Raw genomic sequence first — 16,947 nt, 5'->3', positions numbered from 1 at the left:
CTCATTTCCCTGACTTCACATTTTTGGTTTGAGAACAACTAGAAGTTTCCACTTATGGCAAATTAAGCTGGGAATTCTCCAAAAAGGCAACCCTTCTAACACATCCTACACGATTTGGGTCATTCAGAGGGCTTTTTTCTTAGGTGGGTTGTCTTTTCTATTTCAAATCAATATTGGCTCCTTAATTGTCTACTAGTAAGTTTATATGCCATTCCACAAGGTTATGGAAATGCATTACACTACTCCTGTATAAATACTAGGATGATTTTCAAAGTACTTTTACTTCTGCAACTGAATTTTATATAAGATACACAGAATACTGCTAGTATTGCCAACTGCAGAATGCTGTGGCAGTAAGCAGAGAGCACAGTAGTCTCCTTTCCTTTGTTGATTCAAGACATTTTACTGCACTACCAGTTGATGCATTTGTTGGTGTTCATTCTGTTTCACATTTGCATTTAAATTCCTGTGAAGGAAAGATAAGATAGAGGTAAACAAATGATGCTTATTTGCTCTTCAATTGAGCTCCTATTAGACATGTGACTTTAAGAGAGAGAACATTGCGGGAGAGAATTCCTAGGTATTCTTTACAAACCATCATATGTCCATTCAGTCTCCAGCAGATTTCAAAAGGACATATCCCTGAGGTTTTAATGAAAACATAAATCAACAGGGAATAACTAAAAATACCCTTAAAATGAAAAGGAAACTAGGACACTCACCACATGACTCAGTATACGTAGCTTAGATAGAATATATTGCAGTGTTTTTCGTATCATAAATATCCTTCTGCTACATGTAGAAAGTATTTGCTATGTTTATTTACTCTAAAATGTTATTCCTTCTGAGTCATTGTGTCTAATGCTTTCTCTCTCTAACAGTGCACAGCATGAACTTGTAATATATTTATGTATGTCCAGGCAATTCTTACGGCTCTTCTATGAACTTGTTTGTGGAAGCTGGGCAGTTGTTAAGGCTAGGTTCTATCTATCAGGAAACAGAGGAGTATATTTATTACTGGCCTACATTGTATGCAGAGGGAAGCAGTTACCATGATGCGTAAGGTAAACGTACACTGTTACATAAAAGAGCTGACTTTCTCTGAATTTTTGAGTGTGTTACACCCTCCTCCTGTACTTTGCTGTTCCATTCACAGGGAAAACTATTTTGGTGTTCTTTAAAATGAGCTGGGAAAACAGCTGTGTGCTGAGGTGGTTGTTTTCTCTGTGCCAAATGTTACCCAGGGTAGTGAAGACACGGAAAAATTTCCCAAACAATCTCATGATGCTGAATGGGTGGGAGAGAAAATGTCAGGTGAAGTTGATAATTGTTGAAGAAATATGATGGGCTCTGAATTGTGTGTTATTATTTGGGAAAATTATGTTAGTGCAACAATGGACAATCCTGTGAAAGGATATCCATACAAAATTAAAATAATGTACACAACCCCCTTCTTACAACAAACAAGAGGAACCAGTGGGAAGTTTATATAAAGGACAAAACAGAAGACATCATCACTGCCACTGTATAAAGGTGTGGGGTGTCCGTACCTTGAACAGTATGTTGAATTCTCATTCTTCCATTTAAAGAATGATGTAGTAGAACTGTAAAAGGTAAGAGCCAGTGAGATGGGTTAGCCAAGATTGGCACAGTTTCCTTTTGAAGAGTGACTTTAATATTCTTCAGTGTTAAAAAAACCAACCAACAGCTGGTGACATGATTGGAGCCTGCGCAGTGGTGAGTGCCACAGAGAATAAGGAATGATTGTTCGCTGCTTTTTCCCCGTACGGGGAGTATGCAACATCTAATTAGCAAATGGTAAATCCAAACTGAACAAAAATCTACTTCATATAACATTCAGGGAGGTTGCTGGACTTCTTTTCCATGGACTTTGTAAATTGTCATTTACACGGGGTCAAAGCCAGACTTGAGAAACCGATGGGAGAAAAATCCAAGCAGAGCTGTTGAATAAAAGTCTGAGAGACAACATCCAAGAGTTTCTGATGCTGTTCTGAAGGTTTATTTCATATGTGTGCTATAGTTTGATACTTTTCCTTACTCTACAGATGTGATAAAAGGTCTTTGATCTGGCTCACGACAAGTTGTACTTACATTCTTTGTCAAAGATTAGTGAGAATAATTTTATTTAAAAGCTATAGGGCAATCTCACTATAGAGGCTGAAGAGAGAGTTGATAAAATTTGAGATTGAAATCTTGTCCTTTGTAAATTTTTTTCCCAACAAATAACACAGTAAGACAGTACGTTTGTCTGCTTGTCTTCTCATTAATTGCATGTCAGTTCTTCAAAACTGTTTACAGGCACAGATGACAAATTAGATTTTACCAACTAAATTACTTGAAAACTAGAATATGATTTAATTCCATCCCCCCCCCCCCCCCCCCCCAGTAGAACTTGCTGTAGAAGAGAGATCGGTAAGTAAAAGTAGGTCTAAAGGTGGTTGAGGCTCATCAATTAATTAACTTGCCATAACAATTGAAAAACAAACAGTAATTCTTAACAACAAAGAACATAATTGTATAATGAGGAAGTCAAATGCTGAAGTTATTACTTTAAAAACTGCTTTGTTTTGTAAGGCATTATTATTGCTAGAACATAGATCTCAATCTCCAGCCCCCTCAGAACATAACTGTGTGTATTTGTTTCAGTGTTTATATTTTTAGGGGCTTCCTTGATTTTGAATGAGCAATGAGCTACAGTGTTAAAGGCATATGGGGTGTTGTGGGGCCGATAGTGTTCAGGTCATAGAAAAATTACCTGCTGTATCAGTAGGATTAAAGGACACTTTGGTCCTTTTTACCTTTTTTGGTGCATATGTCTTAGCTTTGCGCTGTTCTTCTGACAGAAGAAATCATGTTTTGGTGGTTTGCTTTGTTTGTTTTGGAGGAGAGGCAGGGAGGCACAGCACCCAATATGTGGTTACAATAATTTAGTCCTATCAGAATTGCATGCTTGTACTGGAAAGCCTTCTTTCCATTGTTTTATGAATCCCTTAATGTTTATTTCACAGCTGTCACAGTACTCCGTTCTGCTGACATTAGTTGATAAATTAAAACAAGTGCAATCTTATCAAGAGCAGATAAGTTTGGTTTATTCCCTTACAAAAGAAGCGCAAAGTATGAGCAGATAATTTTTACAGTAGAATTTTGGTTGACTTACTCTGTCTTTACACTTTCAAGCTGAAAAAGTACAGGATTATAGAAGGATAGAATGGTTTGGGTTGGAGGGGACCTTAAAGATCATCCAGTTCCACCACCCTGGCAAGGGCAGGGACACCCTCCACCAGGGCAGGTTGCTCCCAGCCCCGTCCAGGCTGGCCTTGAGCATCCCAGGGATGGGGCACCCACAGCTGCTCTGGGCAGCCTGGGCCAGTGTCTCACCGCCATCATAGCAAAGAATTTCTTCCTAATACTGATCTAAATCTCCCCTCTTTCAGTTTAAGGCCATTCGCCTTGTCCTGTCCCTACAGACCCTTGTACAAAGCCCCTCTCCAGCTTCCTTGTAGCCCCTTCAGGCACTGGCAGGCCGCTGTAAGGTCTCCCTGGATCCTTCTCTTCTCCAGGCTGAACAACCCCAACTCTCTCAGCCTGTCTGCACAGGATATCAACATGTATCCCACAACAAAGAGAAAAATCTTTCAAAGGTATTCTTTTTAGAATTTAAATTCTTTTTAGCCATCTCCGTACAGATTTTATTTCCAGGGATTTGTGTACTGCCAGAAGTGATGAGGAACAGCATGCATGGGCGCTTTAATTGGAGTGTGCACTGGTTGTAGTGCAATGCAGATACCCCCCTCTAAATTTAAACTTTGCACCTGAGCACTTTTGTTGTAAAACTTTAGTAAAACAAAAAAATGTGAATTTTGTCGTTGTATTTATGTAGGGATACAGTGTTTAGTGATCCCCCCAGATCTGAAAAAGTGATACTTTCACCAGGAACTGTTTAGTTTGTACTTTGGTGATTTAAATTCTGCCTGTTACCTGAATTATTCAGGTATTGGTCTTTCCAGGCATTACATTTTTGATCTAAAAACATAGTCATTGGAACAAGGCTGAATTAATAGTAAAGTGTTATTTGGGAGTAAGACTTGCATGGAAGAGGTATTAAAGAAGGAGAAAGCAACCTTAGAGTACCTGTAGTTGCTACTTGAGATGGAAGCTTTTCTTAATTTTTAATAAATTATTCCCACGAGAATTGTGGCTTGTGGTTTTATAAATTATGGGGATATTGACCTGTAGCTGAGTCATTGACCTGTATGGGGATACTAACCCTTTCCTAACAGCATGAAGTAATAGTTGTTAAATTGACCCTTACAAAACCAGAAGGAAAAAGCATGAAGAGAAAAAAATGTTATGAAGTCTCATTTAGAATTTTTCTTTTTATAGGAGTCAATGATGGTGTTGAATTAAGAGGCAAGTATGAATATTTCAGTCGTTAGGGCTTTGCTTTTCAGGGGCATTTGAGAAGATTCATCCAAATTACCAGTGATTTAGTGGCGTGATTTTTTAGTGTTATAGTGAAATTGATTGAAACTCCTATGTAGACATATGCATTTGGACTTCAGAGGGCCTGTATTTAATGTTTTTTTTTTTTTTAATAAGACAAGTAGAAACTAATTCATTTGACTAAATAAATCCATTCAAATTTTATTTTCAGTTCACTTTAAGTTCCTAAGTGTAGAGAGGCTTCTGCAGAAAGAAATGGACACATCTGTGCATTCTACTAAGTGCCAATCTGAATTATGCATGTCCTGGTGATTCTTATGGTACTAGTACACCCTAATGCTTCTATTAGTCCATAGGAAATAAAAATACGAAATGAAAGTATTTCTCATTTCAAGTCCTGTACTGTTGTATCTAATGTAGCTAATTGCTTAGTTGATTTTTTATAAGACATTGGCAATGCACTTTGAAAATCCAGCTCCTGGTGCAGTAGATCTGTGGCTGGTCATGTTTAGTAATATTTAAGATGTCAGAAATAGCAATGTGAGTCAAAAATTCTACCGACTCTCATTTCGTAACCTTACCTTGGATAGTCTAAGGAGAGAGAAAATGGTGTATTTGCTGTTGGGGTTATGGAATTATCATAAGCTTCAAACGGACTTGTACTAATACTGGAGCATTTTCTTTTGCAGTGTTTGTTATTCTTGCCTGAATATTTGGTGGTGTGCTAACATATTTAAGTGTGTACTTGCAAAAGATAAAATATGTCTTGTGGATATTTTGTGTTGGAGAATAATTCTGTTTGAAAGCTGCTAGTATATTATGCAGGTAAAGCTTTTTAATTTTAATTGGCTTGGTGAATGTACTTCAGAGCAAAAAATGAATACAACTTCTGTAAAAGACAAAACAAAACATTGGATATAAAATGTGCAATAGAATGTAGTAGCGTTAAACAGCAGATAGTAATTCTGCCAAGAAAATATAGGAGAAGAGAAAATATGTGGTGCTTTTATCACAGAATAGTTCATATTCCCATACTTTTGTGCATGATTTTTGTATTACTTACTTTTTTATAATTTCTTCATAATCATTATTTCCCACCAGAAATGCTGCATGTATAGGTTAAGAGTACCACATGTGTTACATCTGTCCAGTAGGCTTGATCCAAAACGTTAGGGTAGAATGTGGTGAAAAAACAAAACCAAAAAAGGTTATTTGAGGGAAACGCAGAGCTTTGACTTGCCCAGCCCTGAGGAAGAGAGTTCTGTCAGTTGTTACGGGTTTTGTCCTGTTCCTCAAAACCCATAATGATCAGTAATAAATCTTGAGCAAATAGCAATGAAAATGTGCTAAGGTGCTAACAGAGGAGCAACTTCTGCTAAGTGAAAGCGTTCGATAGAGAGGAAATCAGAGAACACTGGGGGAAGCCGAAGCCATGTAGATGTGACAGGAATGGAGCCGTGTTCATTACTGGATGTTTTTGTGTGAATATTGGGAAGGAGGGGAAGCAGCTTGAGAAATTAAGGGTATTTGTTTGTAAGACCTTCTCTTAATGTTTCTGAGGTGGTAGTTTATAAAAATAACCCATAATTTTATTTTTTTTTTTTTACTAGTAAAAATTGGGTTATGCCACTTTGGTAAATAGAAGAGGGAAGATAAGAACAGAGCTTGGGCTCTGGTCATACTTAAAATTCCATGGCTGTTTTCCAGATGAGTGATAAAAGAGAGGCATAAGAATTATGGGTGGAGAAAGTAAGCCTTTTAAAATGCAAAAGGTTTCAGTACTGTAAAAAAGCCCACAAAACATAAACAATGTGCTGTCATCTTAGAGGGTCGAGCATATACTGTGTGATCGGTAGCCAAGCGTTTAGTGATGCCTGTTGGGAAATGTTAAAAATTGAAATGCCAGGTTACCTGACTGAACTAATAAGGTTGAAATTTCATAGTTTGTAGTTGGGAGCATCCATTCAAGCTGGACTATAAAGAAGGAAATTCCAAAGGAAGAAAACAACTGGGAATGGGGGGAGGTGGTGAGGGAGTTGGAAGGGAAAAGAAAGAAGAGAGAGGAGTGATACTTGCTCTTGGAGAGGTAACAGTCACAGGTTGTTGTCAAGCCAGCTCGAAAGAGGAACCATGAATGAAAAACAACATGATGTTTGGTGACCAGCCTCTTTGTTGTGAGAGACATGTCCTGTGGGGCCCGATGCCCCACGGTGAGCTTCGGCTGTGTGGGACCGCAGAGTGCGGGGCTGGAGGGAGTAACTGCAAACTTTGTCAGCCTTCTGTTTGGGGGCACGACATCGTGTAGGTCTCATCAGAGTGCCAGGCCTCATGGGAGACTGTTGGGGTGTGAGGGAAATGGGGTAAATGTTGAAAAGTAGTGGAATAGTGAAATAGAGCATCAGTTTCTAAACAGGCTGCTGTGAGGAAAGGAGAAGAAAATGAGTTCGCTGAATATCGTGCAGAAGACAAGCAGCTAGGCTGGATATCGTATACCTCACAAAAGACTGCTTTAGGGATTGCAGTATTTGTTTTCTCCCTTTTCAGAAAGTGTTGCAGGTATTTATACTATTATTTAAAATTAGCTGTATCGGCATTGATTTTTAACTTCAGCTGGGTCTTGAGACAGCAAGCCAAAACCTGCTACTCTTTCGTCTTTGAAAGTAACGCATAGAAAGCAGATTTCTTTCTCTCCGCCACTCCCTGTAGGAGCAAATAGGCCTGTGGACATTGTGGGGGGTTCTGGTTTGGAAGGATGTGTAAGAGCAAGGCACAGCAAATTCATACAGGTTCTGTTTCTTCCAGCAGTGTCTGATAGGGACTAAAATTAACTTTGTGATCGAAAGAGTTACTTACAAAAGATATTTTTTTCCTAATTTTTGGGCAAGGCCAAAGATTGTAGGTCATAGTCTATTATTTTCTGTCTGATAATTGCAAAATCCATTACTGTCCCTTTGAGATGTTTTTTATAAAAGACTGTACTAAATCTGAATAAAAGCCTAATAAGTAGATTAGTTAGAACAATAGTCCTCATGAGGATGTTTGATTCCGAGTGTAGCTTCTAGAGATAACCCTAAATGCAATTAGGTTTAACTCCCTGTGAGTGTCAACGAAGGTAATAGTGGTGGAGACTTCCCTTTGAATTACACTATTTTAAAAGTATCTCAACATTTAAATTATTCTTTCCTTTGGGCATGGGTAACAAACTTTTTTTTTTTTTTTTTTTTTTTTTTTTTTTTTTTTTTTTTTTTAAATTGTTAGAGAAACAGAGCTTGGAAACTTATGTTTTAGCCATTAGTTTTAGATGCTTCACATCAAAAAGAGGGATGGCTCAGCTTCCTTGGGGGAAACAGTTTGTTGTCCTCATCTGTACCCTTTGTAGTTGTAAGGATCAAATGTCCCAAGGTGGCCACCGACAGGTAAAAAGGGAAAATAGCAGATTCAGTAACATATACAAGTCTAAAGAATAATGTGATAAAATATCAATAGATAAACTGTTGATGAATTAATTCTGTTTTTTCCTCTTGAAAAAGAAATAAAAGCAAAACTTCTATTAAAACAAGAATAGAGTCAGTAAAGATTTCAAAAAATTACATATTATAGGGTGTGATATAACAGAAACTGTAAAATTGCAAACTACTAAATTTGTTTAATTTAATTGTAAGTACCATAGAAGAATTGCACTGTATTTAAGAATGTGGTCCCATTTTCACATAAAAGAAGAAAAAAAACCCCAAAAGCTTAGTAAAACAAATCCATACCTTCCATTTTGATATATTCCTGTGTATGCATATGTTTACTTATATTTAATTTCTCCTGTTTTTAAAAGATGACAAATATAAAAAATAATCTAATCAATTTTTACTATTATATTTTTGGGAAAATTGCTGGTGACACCAAAATGAAGGAATTTGCAATGATATTTTTTTTTTTACTAAAGTTTTTGTATTAATAGTCATTGTGCTCCACACTTCACATACCTTTGCTTCACTTACATACTGTTCTTGGAATTACCTTTCAGTGGCGCATTCCTGAAAAATCTTTTACTTTTCTTCCTTGCTTTCAGATCAAAAGTCTGTATCATCAAAATCGGAACTGAACTAATTAGACATGAGCCAAAATACCTGAAAATGACTTAAAGTCATAACACATCCGGTTTGAATTTCACATGTGGCGTTTTATTAAACTCTCTTTTTTATTGTTTGTAAAAGTATAACTTGTCCCTTAAAATTACTTTTTACCTCCAAAGCCAGCAATGTGAAACTCAGGAGCTGCTGTTCTTTCATATTGTTTCTGTTGCAAGCATTTTAGGCCCAAAATATTTGTGTTCCTAACAAATAGCTATTTTGTTAGGAGCTAATTTATTGCCTTACATCTTTAGTGTGTGAAATGGTTTATTTTCTGTTGTTTTGGTCAGCTGTTTTTTTACCTTTAAGTGTCAAAGCGTTGTCTTTTTTTGTTGTTGTTGTTTGCATGTAATAAATTACTGTGGTATACAGAACATATTTTCATTGTTGATTCTGGTGAGTCTTGGGTGCAAGGTTAAATTATTATCTTGTAACAATTACTAAGGATTTGAACCTGAGATGTACAAAATAAAATAATTTCCTAGTGAAGCCTTAAAGGCAGTGAAGAACAAGAACTAAAGTGACCATATATTAATTATTAGGCTTCTTGTCTTTGGTTTGTGCAAGGAAATTCATGTAAACAAATAAAAATAGATTTTATGTTTCCTGTTTACTACATCTGAAAACTCTCCTGTAACGAGATTCAGTAACAATTTTCAGTTGATGTTTTTCTTTTCAAATGGAAGAGGACTCCTTAATTACGTCATGTTCTCAAAATGTAGGTGTATTTGAAATAGTTGTAAAACCAAAAGAAGTCTGGGGTTTCTTTAGTCAAAGAGAAGAACCATGCAGAACCACAGGATTCTTTCTCTGTGTGTGTATATATTAAAAACTGCCTACCTAAAGCTGGAGAGTTTTTGTGAGACAAAAAAGAAAAAAATATTGCCATCCTTGCAACACTGCAGTTCCACTGGTTCATGTCAGAGATGTAGCAGAGTGAGCCTGACTATTTTGATAGTCAATGTACAACTCACCATGCTGCTGCAATAAACATGTAAGAAGTGATTTGTTACGTCAAAAGTGTCCATTTTCCTTATGTATCTTAAGAGTCTTTTGAAGATAAAAATTATCTTTTAGAAGGATGTAATGATGCTTGGCTATAGGAATAATAGATAATACACTGAAAATAAATTAGTATGATCCTAAATACCTACTGTACAGCATGTATGGAGATTCGCATGGACTTCAAGTTAAATTGTAATGCACATGTTATAGCCAGTTTTTTATGTCCTCTGTCCTTTTACTGGTTAATGATACCAACCGTGGGTACATGTACCTCCTGCAAAGCAAGATTTCACCAGTACTACTGCTACTCAAAATGCGTTTTTATATGTCATTGAGAACAAGCTAAAAGAATCCTTAATCTCTAAATAACAATGAGTAATGTATTTTTTTATTATTCAGAAATGCTTTGGGTGGGAGGAGGTAAAACATTGTTGGCTGTGTTACACTACAGGTGAATGGAATGGAAGAAAAGGAGAAAAAGAGCCGTCTCTAAAATGTATTTGTTTTATTTCATTTAGATTTTCACACACACCTTTCTGAGAAATTGAAAGACAGACAGACAAGCTGGCAGCAGCTGGCTGAGACAAAGAACTCTCTAATACGTAAGGTTTTTATCTTGCTTAAACTGTATTCCTTGTAATCTTAGAACCTAGTTTAGAATTTGTGGGTCTTGCAATGATTAATCTAGTTTTGTTTATGTTCTGTTTATTATGTGTTGTGAGATATTTTTCTGTGTTTGTTTTTTTCCTCCTGGGTATTTATATTCTGTTGAATAAACCTGATCTCTCTTTCCTACTTATTTCTATTTCATTGTGTTGAGTATTACCTTCCTGATTTGATTGAACAAAGTAAAGCTGGGGTTTTATTTGGAGTCTTCACTGGGTGGAACTTTTCCTTGAACTGATGTTGCTTCATGGGATAAGGCTTATTAGATGGAGAGGAAGATGCGTGAGAGATGTCAGAGCTGGGTACACATAGGCATAATTTAAAAGCAATATGGTACCTGTATCTAGAAGTATTTTCACAAAGGTAATTACCGGTGTTTTAACCCATTGCTAAAAGCTTGCATGTGATAGATGTCTCTTCAGCAATTGGACTTTCTAAAGAAAGATGTAGTGATAATTCTGTTCATCTTTAGTCTTGATTTGAACTCTTTTGACCTAAGAATTTCAGATTCAGACAGTGACATTTAGTGTGTCGCTGAAGTTTTGTAGCTTAGGTGCTGTGCAAAGCAGTCTGGGGGGTTTGTTTTGGTTTTGTAGGGAATCACCTCATTGCTAGACAATTTATTTAAAAAAAAAAATAAATCACTACTCCCCACGCACACATATATTTTGTTTCCCTGAGAGCAAAACTCCTTTGAGAGGAGGAGGATGTTCGGAAAAAAGCTTGCAATGAACTTTTTAGCAAAAGAAGAATTTAACAAGTTGTAGTAATATAAATTCAAAGACATCTTAAGGAATTTTAGTGCAAAGGTAATGATTCAGCAACATCTTCCTTTTGATGTTTCTTGAAGTCAAAACTTGGTTTCCATTCATTGGATATGTACACTTATACTAACTATAGTATCACTATGTGCTTTTACTAATTTAGCAGGGCCCACTTCATAAAAAGTCCTTTGCCCTCAACACTGCAATTTTTGCCTTCTATTTGATTGCCTAATGGGATGAAAGATATATTTTGATATTTCATTCTTTTCTTCCATTGCAACTGTGACCTACTATCTATGTACATGAAAGGTACCTTTCTATTTGGGATTTTCATTTAAGCACTTAAGTAAATGCTTTGCAAAATTAGGGCCCTAACCAGGAATAATATTCTCCTTGTTTAATATTTAAATAAGACATAAAACAAGGTTTTCTTGTCACCCCCAATTTGATTTTCTGATATCCTTCTTTCCATAATTGCTTGATTGTTGATAAAAACTAGTGAATGACACTATGCTTTGAATCTCAAACAGTGTCTTAGAAAATACTGGGGCAGTTTCTTATGTTGGATTCTGGAGAGTACTGAGCATCTGTGACCATTTCGTAGTTAATGCCCCCCAAGAATGCTTAGTGTGTTTTCAAACTGGAAATAAAGACTGTAGTTTGTATTTCCATGCTTCTTAGATGCGTGGGAGCCAGAGCATTTGGTAGAGCAATTAAATTTCCATAATGCTGTTATATAATGGTAAAAAATGTGCAGGGTGGTATGTGTATGGTTGGTAATAAAGATGAAATTAATGAAGAATGTAAATGGTCTTGTATATCTCTCTGCATTTCTGAAGCACTCATGATTACTTGTGTTGCGGAAAGGATTTTGGCACAGGTGCAATGAATGAGTTATGCCATTTGGGCCGTGCTAAATCTCAAAAAATAATACTTCTGTGATCCTGGAAAATGCACTGAAAAGTTTTGCCCTACAAACTGCATGCATCTGAATAATGTCTTTTCTCATTTGAAGCTTTGAGGCTTTTCATCAAATGTTGTTTCTCTTAGATTTAGTTGTTTTCCCTGACAACCTAATACCCTTCTTAAATCAAACAAGTTTGTTTCATATGTTGCTTTTAATATTTGGTATTGTGTTTGTTCAGAGCTCTAGAAATTAAGAACAACATGAGAATGTATTAATAACTATAACAGCAAGTCAAGAATATTTTAGGTTAGTATTCTCACCTCTGGCTTGACAGTAACATGCATGTAAGAAAATAACTGAGAAAAGCAGTAGAAAAACTTGGTATTTTTTATGAGTCTAGTTAGTTGTACATGCTAAATCTGATATATGTCTAGCAAAATAGTTGGTTGTATGCTCTAAATGTGATAAGAAAAGTACAGTGTGCTTATAGATCCAGATGTGCTGACTGGCATTGATGTCAGCCAAATCTATTATGTTAATAGTTCAAGGGAATTGACCAAACCCAAGCTTTATCTCTGTTCCTTTTAAAAAGTGCCATAGGATTTTTTACATCAGTCTGGATGGTGCCAAAACCAGACAGATGGCACTAACCTTGGTTTAAAGCTGAGAGTGCATCCAAATAGTGTTGCAAAGCTTTCAGTGTGCATGTTGTGTCAACAGAAGAGGGTTTTTTGTATCACCATAAGCAGAACCCTCAGACTTTTCATTTTAAAGGTACCCAATTATCAAGTGTGCCTATTTAGTGGGTGGGTTGCTTTGCAGTGTTCTAATAAAACGTTAGGTTTCTTGATCTGCTTTGATTTGCTTTGCTAAGGAGAAAGATGCCACTGATGCAGGCCAAAAAATAATGGAAAACAAGGAGGTTAAGTGCTGAACTTGTATTATAGCGGTATTATAGTGGCCAGTGCTTCAGAAATGCAGGCAGAAGGATTGTTGTCAGATCCATGTTTAGACTGTGGAAGAAAAAAGGATAACAGCATTCTATAGGAAAATATCTCCCCTACTTAGTGTTTGGAGTAGACCTAAATCTCACCTTTTCTGATGACTTCTCTGGGAGAAGAATCCTTAATAGATGTTAAAAACAAACACACACACACACCCCAAAATCTACCTCATGCTAAGCATCCAGAATGAAAAAAACACAAACAAACAAAGGAATCAAACCACCCTGGGTTTCTTTTTATAGCTGTAAAATAATGTAACAAAAGCTCAGAGGTTTATCAAAATCATTAATTAATGCTTTTAAAGCATTCACATAGTGTAATGTTGAGCAATATATAAAAGCAAAAGAAGAAATTCAAGTGTTCTGCTTAAGAGTATGATTTGAATAGGACACAGAGAGGCCTGTACTGCTCATTAAATAATAAAGATAAAATGATTGGTTCCTTATATAGTGTGTGCAAGGCAACCTGAACATTAAGTGCAATAGAAGACTTAACAGGGAGGGAGGAAGGAGGGAGTCAAGTAATTAAAAATATGTTGAAGTGCATTAACACCGGTTGCAGCCGTTGTCATGTGGTTTAATCATCTTTCCTGTTTGTTTCAACATGATGATCTTGAGTAAACTGTGAATATATAAAACTGGACATTGTAGGTGGAGTCCATAGTTTCTGAATTAATGTATAATGCTGTCAATACCAAAGGGAGATTTGAATGATGCTACTTAAAAAGCTATGTATTAGATATGTTGTTGCAGCAAATGTCCAGCTCTCTCAAAGACCTATGATAATCTGTGATCTGCAAGTAAGTTCTTAAAGTAATTCTGGGATGTTATCAATTGAAATGTAATGTAATGAAGATAGATAGGGATTGTGCCTTTTCTGAGGGAAGAAAATGGATTGGATTTTATCCTGTGCTTATGAGATTTAGATACAAAATGCAACCGGTTGTATGGGAATTTAGTTTAGAAGGATGATCTCTCTGTGGCATGACATTTGAAATAATCAGTGAGAAGGGTAGACTGAAATCCAGTAGTGTTCAGATATAAGTAAGTTCTTTTACTTTGAAAAGTGTATTTACATACTGTGTATGGATACTGTTTATAATGTGTTTATAATAATTCTGTTTAAATCACAGTAGTGAAGAACTCCATTCAATGCTGCTTTTAATGTGGCTTTGCGTTATGGAGAATTATATGAGTTTGCATTTAATTTTTTGGGTTTCCATTTTAATGGAAATTCCTTCAAAAATACATGAGCAAAGCCTGGTTTTATAGTGGGATTTTAGCAATGATTTCTTTAAGTAGCCAAGTCCAGGTAGTACAATTGCTCTTCATGCAACATGCTGTTTAATTAAGAAACTATCAACCAAAGAATGTGAACTGCAAAGCTGAAGTGTGTGATAAAATAAAATAATGAGAATGTAGGAAATTCTGAGAGGGAAGTAAAACTCTTGTGTATTGGGTCCTAGAAGAAAACGAGCTGTCAGTTCCACCAGGTGCCTTTCCTAGGAGCAGACTTAACACTTATTACAGAATTTGTCTTGAAAATACCGGTATTTGAACTAAAGAATTTGCAGATTTGCTTGAGAAACAAAACAGATTGTGTGTTGAAAGACTGAGCTGCTAGCAAAATACTCGATCATGTCAGATTTATACAAACTGATCTCCTGTGTATTGCACCATGTCCTAGAAAACTGGAAGCCATGAACACAAGAACTTATATTTTAAGGAGTTTTGTGACAGCTTATGAAAAATAGCTTTTCCAGTTTTTACATGAAACTTCTACCTTAAAGAAGCTGATGAAATAGGTGGTAATTTTTAACACAAGCAGTGACAAAATAAACACCATCTGCTAGTGTTGACTTATTCCATAGTATTCTCATGCTGGGTGATTTTATTTCACTTTTTTTCAGTAATAGTTAATGACACATCTGCTGTGTGGTAGAGGTGCATTTTCAGTGATTAAATATGGACGTAAATTTAGGGAAAACAATAATGAAACTTTTTCAGGGAAGTGAAGATAATATTAAACTACCAAAAGGAACTTGCAAAATATATAGCTGTGTTGATGCCTTTATTTTTTTTATTTTGGTCTGATTAATATTTTCCTTCAAAATAATTTTGGATCAAAAATGTTAAGCTTCTATTTATTCTTTAAAAATACCTGGCTGTCATGGAAAACTTCTCATTTAGTCTTTTACCAAACCAAAAATCTTTCTACAATGACTTTGTCAGTCCTCTAAGCAAGCCGCGTTTTTTCTGTCATGCCCATAAATCTGGGGCTTTGAAGACAGAGCAGGTTCAAGCGTCGTGTGGGATCTGTGTCAGGTTTGTTTACACAGGAGAAAGTATTTAAGGGAGCATAATGTGCAGTGCCATCATTGCAACTACGGAACAAAATAATAAGGTTTATCTCAAGATCCACTTGACTACTGTACAATAAGAAATTCTACATACATGCAGAGTTGTTTACTTTTATAGAGTATGTCTTTATTCTGTAAAGCTCTATGAAGCTATCTTTCCTCCCCAGCAAGGCTGTAAGACAAGATGTAATTATCTGGTGTCCCTGGGTTATTCAGACAAAGACGTTATTCCATAATTTGTGGCATTTGGTGGTGTGGCATGTTTTCTTCCCTTCGGTAGAGCTTAGTAGTCCTGTTGTCCCTGAAGAGCAGTCTCTTCCCAAGTTACCCCGGTATTTCCTGCCTTTTCCTTCTCTGAAGTCTTTGTTGTGGGAATTCCTGTTTAGCACTTTACTGCAGGGGCATTAACATAGCGGTCCACTATGCAAAATCCAAGCAATTGGGCTGTTAAACATGTGTTTACCATGCTAAATCATATGTCCCTATGCTGTTAGCAGTATAAGTAGATTTTAACAAATCCACACAACTAAATGTCTGTATCCCCATATGGATGGGTGGATATTTAATTTTAAGATTTTGACATAGAATTTAAAGCCGTGGATTTGGAAACCGTAGGAGAAAAAGCCAACAACTTCAGTTACTTTAGTAGGTGAGAAAACAGTATGGACTCCACAGAGACATTCATTTAGACTCTTTGTTTAAAACTTTAAAAATCTCACATGAAAACAAAATCAGTGTCTTCCCTTCCTGTCACCAAGGTCTGCATAATGCTATGAAATCCTTGTCCTCCTCTTACGGTTTCATAAAATGTTTCGACAAGTTATGCAAGTAAAACTGTATACAATATAAAAAGAAAACTACATCAGGAAAAAACAGAGTATAAACAATTTTGAAAGGAATTGTGATTTGTTAGTTTGGGAGTCTTGAAACATACAGTAATGAAATGAAGCTTTACTTTACCTCCTTATGAGCACTGGCAACAGAAATATTGATAGAAATATGTTGAAGGGTAAACATCTGTACCTTTAGCTGTTTTAATACTTTTATTCAAAATTCTTTCGATTTATTATTTTAGTAATGAATGCGTAGAAAAGCAGTGCCTGTGAAGTAATATGTGATTAATGATAATTCTGATAAAAGAAAAAAAAAGAGCAATCTGACTTAGTGGATTTTTGTCTTTACAGGCTGCATAGTAATTAAAAATTGGAATGAGAATTCACACGAGTTGCACTAGATGTGTATTGGGTATATTAGATAGTGAGCATCTGAAGTCATTCCATGTTCCTTAGCAGTGATAAACAGATTTACATAAGTTAAATACTTACATTTCAAGCCTTTTGACTTGACCTGATCTGTGCAAACATTGCATTTATGAATTATCAAACCTCTTTGAAAGACAGCCTTATGTATTTGTATTATCATTTATGTTAATCGGAAACATTTCTCAAGCTGCTGTGCATGAAGTTAGGATGAAAAATCCCTTACTTATTCATACCCATATGTATGCTGTGAAACTTGAATAAGAAGGGAGACAAGAAAAAGTGATTTAAATATACATATATATATGTATTTTTAATACTGGTGCCATAATTCCATAGTTTATGTTTATTTATATCCACTGCTAGGGTAAAAGTGGAGGGAGCCTGACCAGTGA

At 35.9% G+C, this 16,947-nt stretch overlaps 1 protein-coding gene across 20 annotated transcripts in view; it reads left to right on the top strand.

Annotated features, from left to right (window-relative positions):
* The window catches only part of TENM2 (teneurin transmembrane protein 2), a 1,028,597-nt gene that overhangs the window by 693,621 nt on the left and 318,029 nt on the right, over nt 1-16,947 (top strand). For 12 of the 20 annotated variants that reach the window (XM_080399947.1, XM_080399949.1, XM_080399942.1 and 9 more), the window contains one exon: nt 10,112-10,195. The exons of the other annotated variants lie outside the window; for them this stretch is intronic. In XM_080399947.1, the coding sequence (XP_080256073.1) occupies nt 10,112-10,195 (84 nt within the window). The remainder of the gene's footprint in view (nt 1-10,111; nt 10,196-16,947) is intronic. 20 annotated transcript variants of the gene reach the window in all.

This window comes from Falco punctatus (genome assembly GCF_963210335.1).
Source record: "Falco punctatus genome assembly, chromosome: 8".
Classification (NCBI taxonomy): domain Eukaryota; kingdom Metazoa; phylum Chordata; class Aves; order Falconiformes; family Falconidae; genus Falco; species Falco punctatus.
Note: the sequence above shows the minus strand (reverse complement) of the source record. Positions and strands in the feature narration are given on the sequence as shown.